This window comes from Corvus hawaiiensis, chromosome 2 (assembly GCF_020740725.1).
Source record: "Corvus hawaiiensis isolate bCorHaw1 chromosome 2, bCorHaw1.pri.cur, whole genome shotgun sequence".
In the NCBI taxonomy this organism is placed as follows: domain Eukaryota; kingdom Metazoa; phylum Chordata; class Aves; order Passeriformes; family Corvidae; genus Corvus; species Corvus hawaiiensis.
In genome coordinates, this window is record NC_063214.1 from 58,492,772 (window position 1) to 58,504,320 (window position 11,549).

The 11,549-nt window shown below is 42.5% G+C and overlaps 1 protein-coding gene across 2 annotated transcripts in view; it reads left to right on the forward strand.

Annotated features, from left to right (window-relative positions):
• The window catches only part of KPNA3 (karyopherin subunit alpha 3), a 48,156-nt gene extending 44,988 nt beyond the window's left edge, over window positions 1-3,168 (forward strand). For both annotated transcript variants that reach the window (XM_048295243.1, XM_048295242.1), the window contains exon 17: window positions 438-3,168. In XM_048295243.1, coding sequence (XP_048151200.1) covers window positions 438-536 — 99 coding nt within the window. In that variant the 3' untranslated portion in view covers window positions 537-3,168. The remainder of the gene's footprint in view (window positions 1-437) is intronic.
• The last annotated feature ends 8,381 nt before the right edge of the window (window positions 3,169-11,549 follow it).

Consider the following 11,549-nt stretch of genomic DNA (forward strand, 5'->3'; position numbering starts at 1 on the left):
ATACTAAGAACTCTTTTAAGTTTTATGTAAGTATTTCTATCAGCTGCTGATAAAAAAATATTTTCATGTTGAAAGAAAATGGGAGAAAGTACAAAACTAATTTTGGAATCCACAACTAGTGATCAGCCAACTCCAGAAGTACTAAAAATTGGCACTGAAAATTAAACTGTGTAGCTAAAATAATAACTGCTTTAACCAAACAGCAGCACTATCCCTAACCATTACAATTTTCTGTTTCTCTGATGGTATTAGAACAGAGTAGATGTGTTGCTCTTTTTAAATGTATTTGAGGAATTGAATTGGAAAAACAGATCTAATTTTATTGCAATAATATTTTTTTAAAAAAAGAAAATATGAACATTTGTTAATTTCTTCTCTGTGTACCCAATCGTGCAGGGAATTGGCCTCTCACGTGTTTCTGTTGTTGTGTTTTGTAGATTGATGAAGACCCCAATCTCATTCCTGAAGCCACTCAAGGAGGTACTTACAACTTCGACCCAACAGCCAACCTTCAAACAAAAGAATTTAATTTTTAAGTTCAAAAAAAGTGCAGCTTCTCTTGTCCCACACCAGTACGAAGCACCACCAGATGGCTACCAAGTGAAGAAACAAAAGGCTCCAAGACACACATGCCTCTTCGTTTGATGCTTCTAAAGCAAGCCATGTATTGGTCACTTTGCAGTTGCCAAACATCACTATCACATGGACTGTAAATGCATATGCATGATCTCTTGAACTGTTTCACAATTCTTTTTAACAGTCCCAACTACCTTTTTTTGCCTTTTTCCTGGTGCCACATGCTGACAACCGCAATCTGCAGTTTTGTTAAGAATATTCCATAGTGGTGGCACATTGGCTTTCCACGGAAAAGTAGCTTCTTTGGAAAATGGTGCGCTGTGGATCAAGACACTTTGGTATGATGCATACATTTTGGAAGACTTTACAGGGGCCCAGTTTGCTCTGAGCCTCCATCATCGTCCTCCACAAACATATTTTCATAAACTTTATGTGGAAGAATAGATTCAAAAATGCAAGCCAAATGAATTTCATTGGTGAAACTGAAATAAAAGTAACTTATAAAAACAACACTTGGCAATTGATTAAACACTTAAGTTTAAAACAAACAAAAAAACTACTTCAGCTATCAGTAATTGATGTGTGTTCATTAACTGCCTCAGAAACCAGGGTTGGAGAATGAACTGTAGATTTGGACTGGTAAAGCTTTTGCCATTATACCTAATTTTTGAGAACAGCGAGCCCTATTTGACCACTCACTTCAGCCTGTGTGTTCCTGCTGTTTTGAAGTAATCAAATGCTGTGCATGGTATTTTACCTGAGCTACAACCTGTTATGGACTTGAACTTCTGTTTAAGCTGAAAGCAAGAGTCCCAGACTGTAGAAAAAAATTCTGTCCAAAAATGTATTAGTTAAAAAGAATCTTGCTTTCAACTTTCAGTAGTCAATATCTTCTGTTTTAAATTGATAATTGGATATGGTTGATTTATATTGGGTTTAAACTGTGGAGCTTTCATGTTTACTGTAATTTAGTCTTAAAATATTTTTTACTTAGTAACCAGTGCTTATGATGATGTGGTTGGCAACAAACCAGCAACTACTTAGAAGCGTCATAAAAGCTTCATTCTTGGAGTATTGGAAGAGTAATTCAGAAGTTAGTCTCAAATCTTATTCATGTGATTAAAAACATACAAACTGGTTGATGTGTGAGGCTGTATCGAAGCTGCCGTTACTCAGCATAAACCTGATGTGCAGCGCACATTAAATAACTTTATATAAGGTATATGAAGTCACTGCTTTTGGAAAATCGCCTGACCCAGTCACTTTCAAAGGGATTTTGGTATTGCTGGGGCGAAGATCGGTAATTTTGAAATTCTGTAAGCTATCACACAAACTGGTTTTGTTGCTGTTGTTTACTGGGTGTAATTTCCCAATGCATTGATGTGAAGGGATAGAAAAATCTAAACTAATTTAGTTATTGGATGTGGGTTGTATTTACTGTGATGAAGATAAGGACAGATGCCATCAGAGCTTTGTGGATCAGCTGTTTTTCCACTGATGAACAACACATAGCAGGTGTGCATTCATTAAATATATATCTGCCAAGGTGGAGCCACTTTAAAGAGTGAGTTGTCTTGTATCTCAGCTGGATACAAGCGTATGTTTAAACTGCAAGATTTTTACTTGCTAGATAATCTGTTTTAATATAGTGGTTTGGCCTCTGATTATTTATAGGTTTTATAAATTTTAGAATCAATTTCTCTTTAAGGTGGCTCAGATTTTTCAACTCTTGTGCACATAAAATTGAGTTGAAGTTCATTGTGCCTTTTTTCTTTTCCCAGAAGTTGAGTTGAAGCTTCATATGGTAACTGCATCCTATTCACACACTATAGTCTAAAATCTTGAAACTGTGTGGTGTTCGCTAAAAAACTAAACAATAAAAAGTCAAAGTTAGGTAAGGTCACAAAGATTTTGTGAAATTAAGAGTTCCAGCAGATGTTATTGTGAACAAATATTTTCCCCCTTCCAATTCAATCTAGTCTCCTTTATGCCATATAGACTGATGCATACCCAGTTCAGCCTACACTCACTGTTATTCTAGAGATTACATACAAATTGATACTGAAGCAAGTTTTCCTCTGCTGTAAAGATTCGATCCTTTTCTTGCACTCAATGCATTACAATAAAAGTGAACATCAGAGAACTGGGTAAGGCAGGACAAAGTGCTTGCTCAGTTCTTTCTGCTGTGACCTTATCAGCTTTTGATTGGGATTGCACCATTTCATAGTTAATAAAGGAAACAAAGTATATTGCTGCACTTTTACGTTTTCAGAACAGTGTTTAAAATTGCATTGTTTTTATTATTTTTTTAAACTATCAGTTAAAATAGACTAAAACGTTCTTTCAAAGAGGCATCTAAATGTGTTCCTAATTTTGTATATGGGCTTAGGTTTTGTAACCAATAAAAAGCTGCTATCAAATACTATAAAAACATTCAAGAACTTATTTTGAAGGTTATGGAACTGCTTAGTCTTCATGGATTGACTTAGGGGTTTTTGTCTTTGACTAGATATTAGTTAGCAGAACTCCGCATCAAAGTTTGAAGTATGTTACAAGTATGAATAAAGTAAGCTAATGCAGTCATCTCTGAAACTTTGGATACGGAGTTTTATACTTTGTATGGAGATGTTTCCCAAGTGTGTACAAGGGGCTGTGCTAGGTGGGCTGCAGCTGCTCCATGTAATTACTGAAACAGTGACTTCAGTTCAAAGGCTTGAAGGTGGACCAAGAGTGTCAAGGAACTTCCACAGTTGACTTCTACCTCTAGAAATGTCCTTTCCAGGCTCCTGGTGTGAGGCTGATTGCTGATTCAGCACTAATTTAAGCTCAGGATGGTGCACAGGGGCGCCCAACTCCTGCCCAGTGTGCGTTGGGAGGGAGCGTGCACCAAAACTGGCCTTGGGCTGGACAGCCTTTCATAGCCAGCATCCCTCCTCCCTGGCATGAGTGACGCCATTGGGATGCTGCTTGGGAACAGCTTGGAACCGTCAGAAGGCTTGCATTGTCCAGCAGCCTTCTACTTAGTACAGTCCTGCTTTCATTACGGTACAGCACCAGTGGAAGGAGACCACTTGAACTGTTTGAAAGGTGCCTGTGACCGCAACCGTGGCTTTGCCATCCTTTCTCTGTGTCAGTCGTCTGGGTCACCTGGAGAAACCCCTGTCCCCATGGGTGGGAGATGGAGATGAGCTTCCAGTGCTGTACTTAAATCTTTACAAATGCTTGTCCATGGCGATATGAAGGACAAAGATTTCATAAGAACCTAATTCCCATTTCCAAAAGCTGTTTAGTCCCTTTGGTTCCTTCAGCTTTCAGTTGACAAACTGAACTGTGTTGGGCTTTTGCAACCTGTTAATCATCCTCTAGATCCTGCCTAGAGGACTTGAATGACACTACATTGGAATATATGGAATAAATAATGCATTACTTTAGCCATGTCTTATTTAGAAAGAGTAAAACCTAGATGATATCTTAATGTTCCCCATACTTCTAAAAATACAGAGACTTCAATCTTGTTTGCTTGATCTACTAAACAGAGAAATGAGTAAGAAGGTCCACTGTCAGGCAGATTTTTAATTGATTTTTTTTTTAATCTCAGTGAACTGAATGATAGTTGAGGCCCACTTTGTTATTCTGCTCTTCTCTAATGCCCTCTAGATTCTGAATGTCTTTCAAACGAGTCCTTTCCACCAAATGCAGTGTGTTGTGTTCCTTCTATTTTGTTACATGAAAAGTACTCCATTTTGTGGCATAATTATACTTCTATTCAAACATATGTAGGACAACAAATTTCGCCAAGCCATCAGGAAGCCCTTTTCAGGAAGAAAAGGAAAAAAAACCCAATCAGTTGAAAACTGTGAGCTCCAGCAGGCAAAGCCTTGGGAGGTTTTGCTGCAGGGGTTTGTCATGATTGTCGCTGTCACCTTGACAGCAGCATGAGCTGGAGGTGCCTGAGCTGTACGGGTCTGCTTCAGGCTGGGACATTACTTCAGGCTGCTCAGGAAAACTGCCTTGTGTCAAGATGCAGAGTTAGGAGCTAGAGCAGCTTTCTGCTTCCCTGATCCTGCCATAGAAATGGTAACGGGGAGGTCTGCTCTGTGCTGGCCCTGGAGCTCTGCACACAAGCAGCTGCGTGTTCAAATGCACTCATGATACAGCTTTCTTGGGCAGCATCCCAGTTTATAAAGGAACAGAAGAGCTGATTTTTTTCCAACCTCAGTTGTAACGTTTTAATGTCGGAGAGATTGCAACCTTGTGTATCAAACCTAAGAATGTTAATAGAATGAAGGTTGAAGGCTTTAGGCTGCTCTCTGCCTTTATCTACAGCAGTAGAGTCACCACACAACTTCAGAGGAAAAGGGGCAAGTTCTGTGAAGGATTTACATACCCTGCAGGGGGACTGTTCCCTGGACACGGTGGGGGAACTGCAGGAGGAGGTTGGTTGTCCAGTTTGCTCAGTACATTAAGTAGGCTCTAGGGACAGAGGTGTGGAACATGGATTAACCATCCTCTTTCCTAAGTAGGGTCCTGTGGAAAACTGGTGGTTGGATTTTTTTAATGGGCTGATATGAAGCGTAACGGAGCTCCCATCTGTATCTGTTATTTGCAGGCTGATCATCGTTAGTGGCTTTTTTTGCTTGTTTTAACCCTAACTCATGGAGCCAGATGATTGCCCGTACAAAATTGTTTGTACACGAAGAGGGAGGATGAAATTGAAATATTTTGCCTGTGGCTTCAGCAAGTTCAATTCTAGGTTTGTGCAGAGAAATGCTTAAGGGAAGCTGCAGCTCCTGCCCTGAGATTAGACCCATGAGTGTTCCTTTCTGTTTGATGCAGTTCACAGCTGGTTTCCCCTGCATTTCATACTTTTATATCCTGGTAGAGCTCCCTGAAATCTGCATACTGCCTGCATTTTATAATATTGAAAATATGGGATTAATTCCTTCTGTTCTTCCCGTGATGATCCCAGCTTACAGGAGGTCTGGCCCAGTAATTGTGAGAGTATTTACTTGACATTGGTTCTCTAGGAGTGGTTTGCATGGTCTTAGGTTTTGTCATTTTAAGCATGGCGGCACATAAATCTCAGGAGGTGATAGGTGTAGAGGGAGCATTTGGACTTGTCAAATTTTCATGTTTAAACCAAATACGTAGAAAATTTCAAAAAATGTGTTGTTTCATCAAAAGAAAAGCGCTCTTTCAGTTGTTTCACATCTCTCAGTCACTGCCTGTACTGGTTTAGAACAAATATTAAATTTTTTTTAAAAAAAAGAGGTTAAACCCCCCCACCTTTTTAATGCATGTTTAGTTCAATTGCTGCTAAAATGTTGCATCTCGCATGGAAAAATTTCTGTCCAAAGGGCTCATTTGTGAGCACTTACAGGGAGCTGGATGTGCTGGATACTTAGCAATAATGTTCACTTCCAACTCTGTAATCTCAGTCTCAAATTCTCAAATTTCAGGGCTCTGTGCTGAAATATTTAACCCTTTGCTGAGAAAAGGGCTCAGTCCAAGGCAAATAATTAGCAAGGTGGCAACTTGCTCCTGCAGTGGCAGCATGTTCCTTTCTCCCTGCTATCGAACTGCTGGGGTTTTAAACACAACCTCATTGTCAGCAGCACAGAGCCAAGTGTTTGCACTGAGTTTTGCATGGCTGTTGGTATCCAGGGAGGTGTTTTTATGGAAAGTCAACCAGAGGTCTGTTCTTGAAATATTAAAAACTGATGGAAAGGGAAGAAATCACATCTCGAAAAGGTCACAGTTTTCTCTGTATTTGATATTTTAGTCAATATCTAAACTCTTCAATTTCTGCATGAGTTTTACTGACCTCAGTTGTATATTAGCTTAAATTTAACAGAAGAAAGATTTGGCCCCTAAAGGTGGGAAAGAAAATATGAAAATGTGAGTCCTGCATGTTTAGAAATGGAAGTTTACTGAGGTCCATGATTTTTCTTGATGTAACCTGGGGGCTGCTTCTCATGCTTCCAGTTGCAAGAATACTGCTACAAGTATTCCTCAGGGCCTTTGTTTGCTATTACCCCAGTCCCAGTCACCTGCTCAAAGAGAAGCACTGCAAGCACTAAAGTGCTAACACCGAGGACGTGGGGGCTCTCTTCTCCCGCCTTGGAAATCATCAGACAACAGGCAGCTGAACTGCATCTATGTTCCTTCCAAGCTAAGACTGTGTGAGAGCTAAAAGCGGTGGCAGAGAAGCAAAAGCTCCTTGCTAGATGGGTGTCAGTGCCGGCTGCAGGCTCCGTGCCTGGGGACTGACTTCCCAAGGCAGGCTGTCCCCCTCCATTACACCAGAGAAAGTTGGTGTGCACATAATTTGCCCCTTACTTACTCAGTGTGTAGTTGCTCAGGGTTATAGAGTGGATGGCTAGAACTGAGCAACTGACTCGAGGCTGCCTAGCTTTTGTTTTACAGCTGAAATTTCCTGCACTGTCCCTGTTTTTTAGGGTTTGGGTGTTTGTTTTGGTGGGGTTTGTTTGTTTGGGGTTTTTTTTAAGAGATCCATTATTTATACTGCTGTTCTATCATGGGTGTATCATGCAGTCTCAAAACTCACAGCAGGCATGTCATCAAAAGCTCTTTCCTGGGGCATATCACCTTCAAGAAAATGGCAAGAAGATCCATTAAGTTCCAGCACCAAGAGACTGAAATAATTCGATTAGGATGCATCTCCTATGAGGAAGATGGCAGAGACTGTGAGGTGCTCCTGTGTGGCCGTGGACTGGGCGGTCGGGGGCCGCATTTCCGCAGGCTGCTGATCGAAGGGACAGGCAAAAGCAGGGCGAGCTGGGGCCAGCCCTGAGGGTACAGGAAGGCATAGCCTGTCAGAAGCCATTCTGTCAGAAGCCATTCTGTCAGAAGCATTTTCAGCCTCCCCCTCTGGTCAAGGCCCTTATCTTTCCCAGAGAATTAATGCTCTAAGGATCTGTTTTCCTGCAATTTTCCTGCCTCCAGCAGCATGTGAGCTCCCATGCAGTGGTGGAGGTGGCTAATGGGGTCTTCTGCTCTGCCAGGGAAGGGTACAACAAGGTTATTTGTTACCTCTGCTGATGGTGCTGGGGGCATAGATAGCAGTGTGAGTGTTTTTATTATGCGGAAGAAAGGTAGGGTGCAGAAAAGAATAACAAAAATATTGAGTCTGGTTTTTTTATTTAAGATAGAGTGGCATCTCACTGAAGTAAGTTACAAGTGCAGGGAGGAAATACAGGAGAATAAAGGTCTCTCCAAGGGAGAAAGCCTGGGGGAACCAAGGGGACTAATCAGCACCTTCCTGCCAGGCTAAGGTGCTGTATCACCTGAAGCCCTGGGGTTGCCTGCAGCCATCTCCAACAGGACACGTCCCTCACCCTCACAGTCATTCCTAGGCACTGTCTTTGCGGAGCTGCTTTTCCTCAGGAGCACGACACACATTGTGCCCATCCTTCCCAGGGCAGCTCTGGACACTCAGGATTATTTTCGCATGTTTGCAGCCCAAAATCTGCTCTTCCTGGCTGAGCTTCCCTTGCTTTGCTAGTGATGGGTCCACCCCATCCTGCAGAAATGGGCCATCCGCAGGAATGGTCTGTCAAGTTTTGCCTCTGTGTTGGACTTCCTCAAGGAACAGGGAGAAGATACTTCTCCATCCTTTTGAGAGCACCACCCTGAGGCACATTGTGCAGATATCTTACAGCTGGTGCAGTGCTGGACCCCTGCTCCAGCCCTGTACTGGCCCAAACCTTACGTCTCTGAAAATACTGCCTGTGTTGAAGGGTGGAGTTTTAGCATTGATCCTCATTTACACCATTATTAAATGAAAGGACTATTGTTAAGGGCTGTCAAAAGCCAGAAAATCACGAGGTATAAAGTGTGTGTCTTTATAAGCAGTACAGATTCTCCCCTGATCCCCCAGGAAATGAGGGCCCCAACTCATCTCTCAGCTGGTATCTTTCTTCCCCAGGAAACCCCCAGCTGGGTCTGTCCAAAGTCCTTTCCCACCATTATCAAACCTCCCATGGGCCCATGTGACTTTGTTCTCCCTCTGCAAAAACGAGTGGCTTTGTAACCCCACCACTGTTTGGTTAAAAAGCAAATATTTCTCCTATGCCCAAGGCAAAGCGTTGCTGCAGAGCTGCCGATCACCAAGCAGGGGTTTTTTTGTGCAAGTAGTTGTGTCCTGTTGGGAAAAAACCTCATTGTCACATCCAAAGGTGTTTAGCCAGCACAAGCCAAAAAAACCTAATAAAAATCTGAGGTGTAAGGGAGAATTTAAGGACAGTTTGTCGGCTCTGGGAGCTCCAGGGAGATTGTTTCTCACAGCAATTAGCAGACAAGACATTGATGGTGCTGGTCTGGTTTAAAGCATTAGAGCTTTTGAGGTGAGAAGTGCCCAGGTTGGGAATTGCCAGGAGCAGAGGTTTGTGCTTCTGGTCTGACCACAGAGAGGCAGGTGGGGCACAGGCAGAGGGGGACACACTTATCAGGTGTGGGTCATAGCAGTTGGTTAAATTATCTTTTTTTTTTTTCCCCTTTTGGCAGGAATTTAATGCAAGTCACGCTGTGTGAAGTATGAGATGGGGTGATGACGCACTCCTGGCCACTGATGCATGGCTGAGTTCCTAACCCAAATCCCAGCCTTCACCTGGCATTTTTAACAATATCCAGATGGCAGGCTCAGGGTTTCAACTCAAGCAAATGCATCATGAAAAAGTCAAATGTGGGAAAGCTTAGACGAAGGCCAGTTAATTAACCCTTTGAAGGCTGTGATGTATTGAACAGTAGTGTGTCATTTGTCTTAATCACTATTGCATGACTGGCTTTTAATACCATTTGGCACCAGTATTGATTCTTTTTAAGAGATGGCATCACATGTGGTTCTGCTCTTTGTTTTTCCTTGGTGAGTTACCTGTGGGGAATCTTTATAGGTGGTATTTCAGGATTTCTTTAAGAGGAAGAAATTACTTTACAGCTATTAGGAGTATTAAGCAAAAATTAAGACATTCCACTGCATTATACAGCCTGTCTCCTAAGAAAAAGGGGAGATTGGAATATTTTTTTCCATGCTGTATTTGAAAAGAAAGCTCTTCTTTGTAGGTTACGGGGGTTCTGGGGTCCAGTCGGGACGGCCGGACGTAGACGGTGACGGATGGAGACGAGAGATCTCTATAGGCAGGTCTTGGGACACAGCCGGTTTATTGTAAAGGGCGTGGGTATTGGGGCACTGCTCAGAGCTGCTAGACTCAGCTCTGAGCAGGCCCAAGAGAGCAAGAGAGTGAACGGGTGAGAGAGAGAGAGAGAGAGAGTAGGAGCAAGAGTAGAAGTGGAAGAGAGGAATGAATAGAAGAGAGAATGAATAGAAGTGAGAATGAGAAAGAGAATGAGAAAGTCTGAAGTCCTGGTTACAATACAATAAATCATCTTCTGTACTGAATATTCTAATTGTCACTAACCAATCTAATACAAGATACAAATCCTATAGCATTTACATACAGCCTATAAGAGTTCTTATATTACCATAGAGTGTTACATCTTAACTTCTAAAAACTACTCTTTGGACCCCTTCTGCTGAGCTAGTAGGGTCTGCTCTGACCCTTGGACCTGCCTGCAAGCAGAGGGTATTGTTCCATCAAGAGGGGATTACTTCAGTCGGCCATACCATTGTTTTCCAGTTGTTCAGTAACTAAGACCTGGTATTTCAAAAGTGGCCTTCATTTCGATGCTGCCTGTAGTTTTCATATTCCCAAAATCTTTTGTCAGGCAATCATACTTCCAAGGCCTTCCTGTTTCATCTTCCCCAACACTTCTTAGCCTTTAAAAAAATTCTTATTGACCTTTTTTCCCCCAAGCATTTTCCAGGTCTCTGGCTGCTGCCCTAACACTCTCCTCCCGGTGTTACATCCGGTCACAGATCCCTCTCATGCACCCTGTGGCTGCCTGTTCCTTCTTTAAATACTTCATTGGCAACCGTCCATGCCCTCACCCTGCAACCCCAGGATCTCGTGGTTCCCCTCTGATCTCAGGCCCTTCAGCAATACTGAAACCCATCAGGGAAGCTCCATCAGAAACTGCAGGACAAATGGCACATAGGTCCATCTGAAAATAAAGCAATGGTGCCAACAGCAGAAATCAGCTACTGTGCAAGTAGAAGGTGTTTTGTGTCATGGACTGGCTGAAAAATGGAAGTTGTGAAGAGAGCATGGAAAAGGGGAGTCATCCTTCCTGTGCTGGTAAAGAGGAAAAGATGAATTGTACTTCCTGTACTGGTTTTAATGTTGGTTGTTTGGGGGGTTTTTTCCCAGTTTGCTGCTTTCCTGCTCTCTGGAGGTGGATGGAAAACTTCTTGACAAAAATGAAAAAATAAATCTGTGCTGGATTCCCACTCAGGAAGCTGCTTTAGAAACCAGTCCCACAGAAATGTTAGTAAATCAGTGAGGAATGAGCTATGCCCTTTCACTGTTTGCAGTGTGAAAGAGGAATGAAGTGTCTTGGTGTCCTTGAAAAAAGCAGCAAGACATGCTGGTAACTCCCACTGCAGTGATCCCTGCAAAACAGAGAAGAGATGGGAGGCCCAAGGGCTTGAATTTCTAATGGGCCTGGGCAGGGAGGCTGCTCTGGCAGCTCCAAGGAAGGGTAGATACTTACATGTATGGCTCATCTCAGTGGAGGGGGGGCTGGGAAGGTTAATGCACAATTACGGATTTTGGTTATGTCACTGTAAAGGTTTATACACACCAGAATGCATCCAGAAAAGCTTCTAAAAAGGAATCTTGAGCAACCAGAGGAGGCTCTGGGACAAATAACCTGAAGGATGCTTCAAATTTGTGAGGAACCTGAAACAAAGTCCAGAGGATTTTTCTTTTACCTGCTACTCAGAGAGAAGCTGTGTTATTTTAGAAATCAGTGCCAAAACTGTGACACCTATCCCATGCCCAGGAAGATGGAAATTAAGTTGGAGGGTGCTCCATGAAATCCATAAGGAGAGTGTT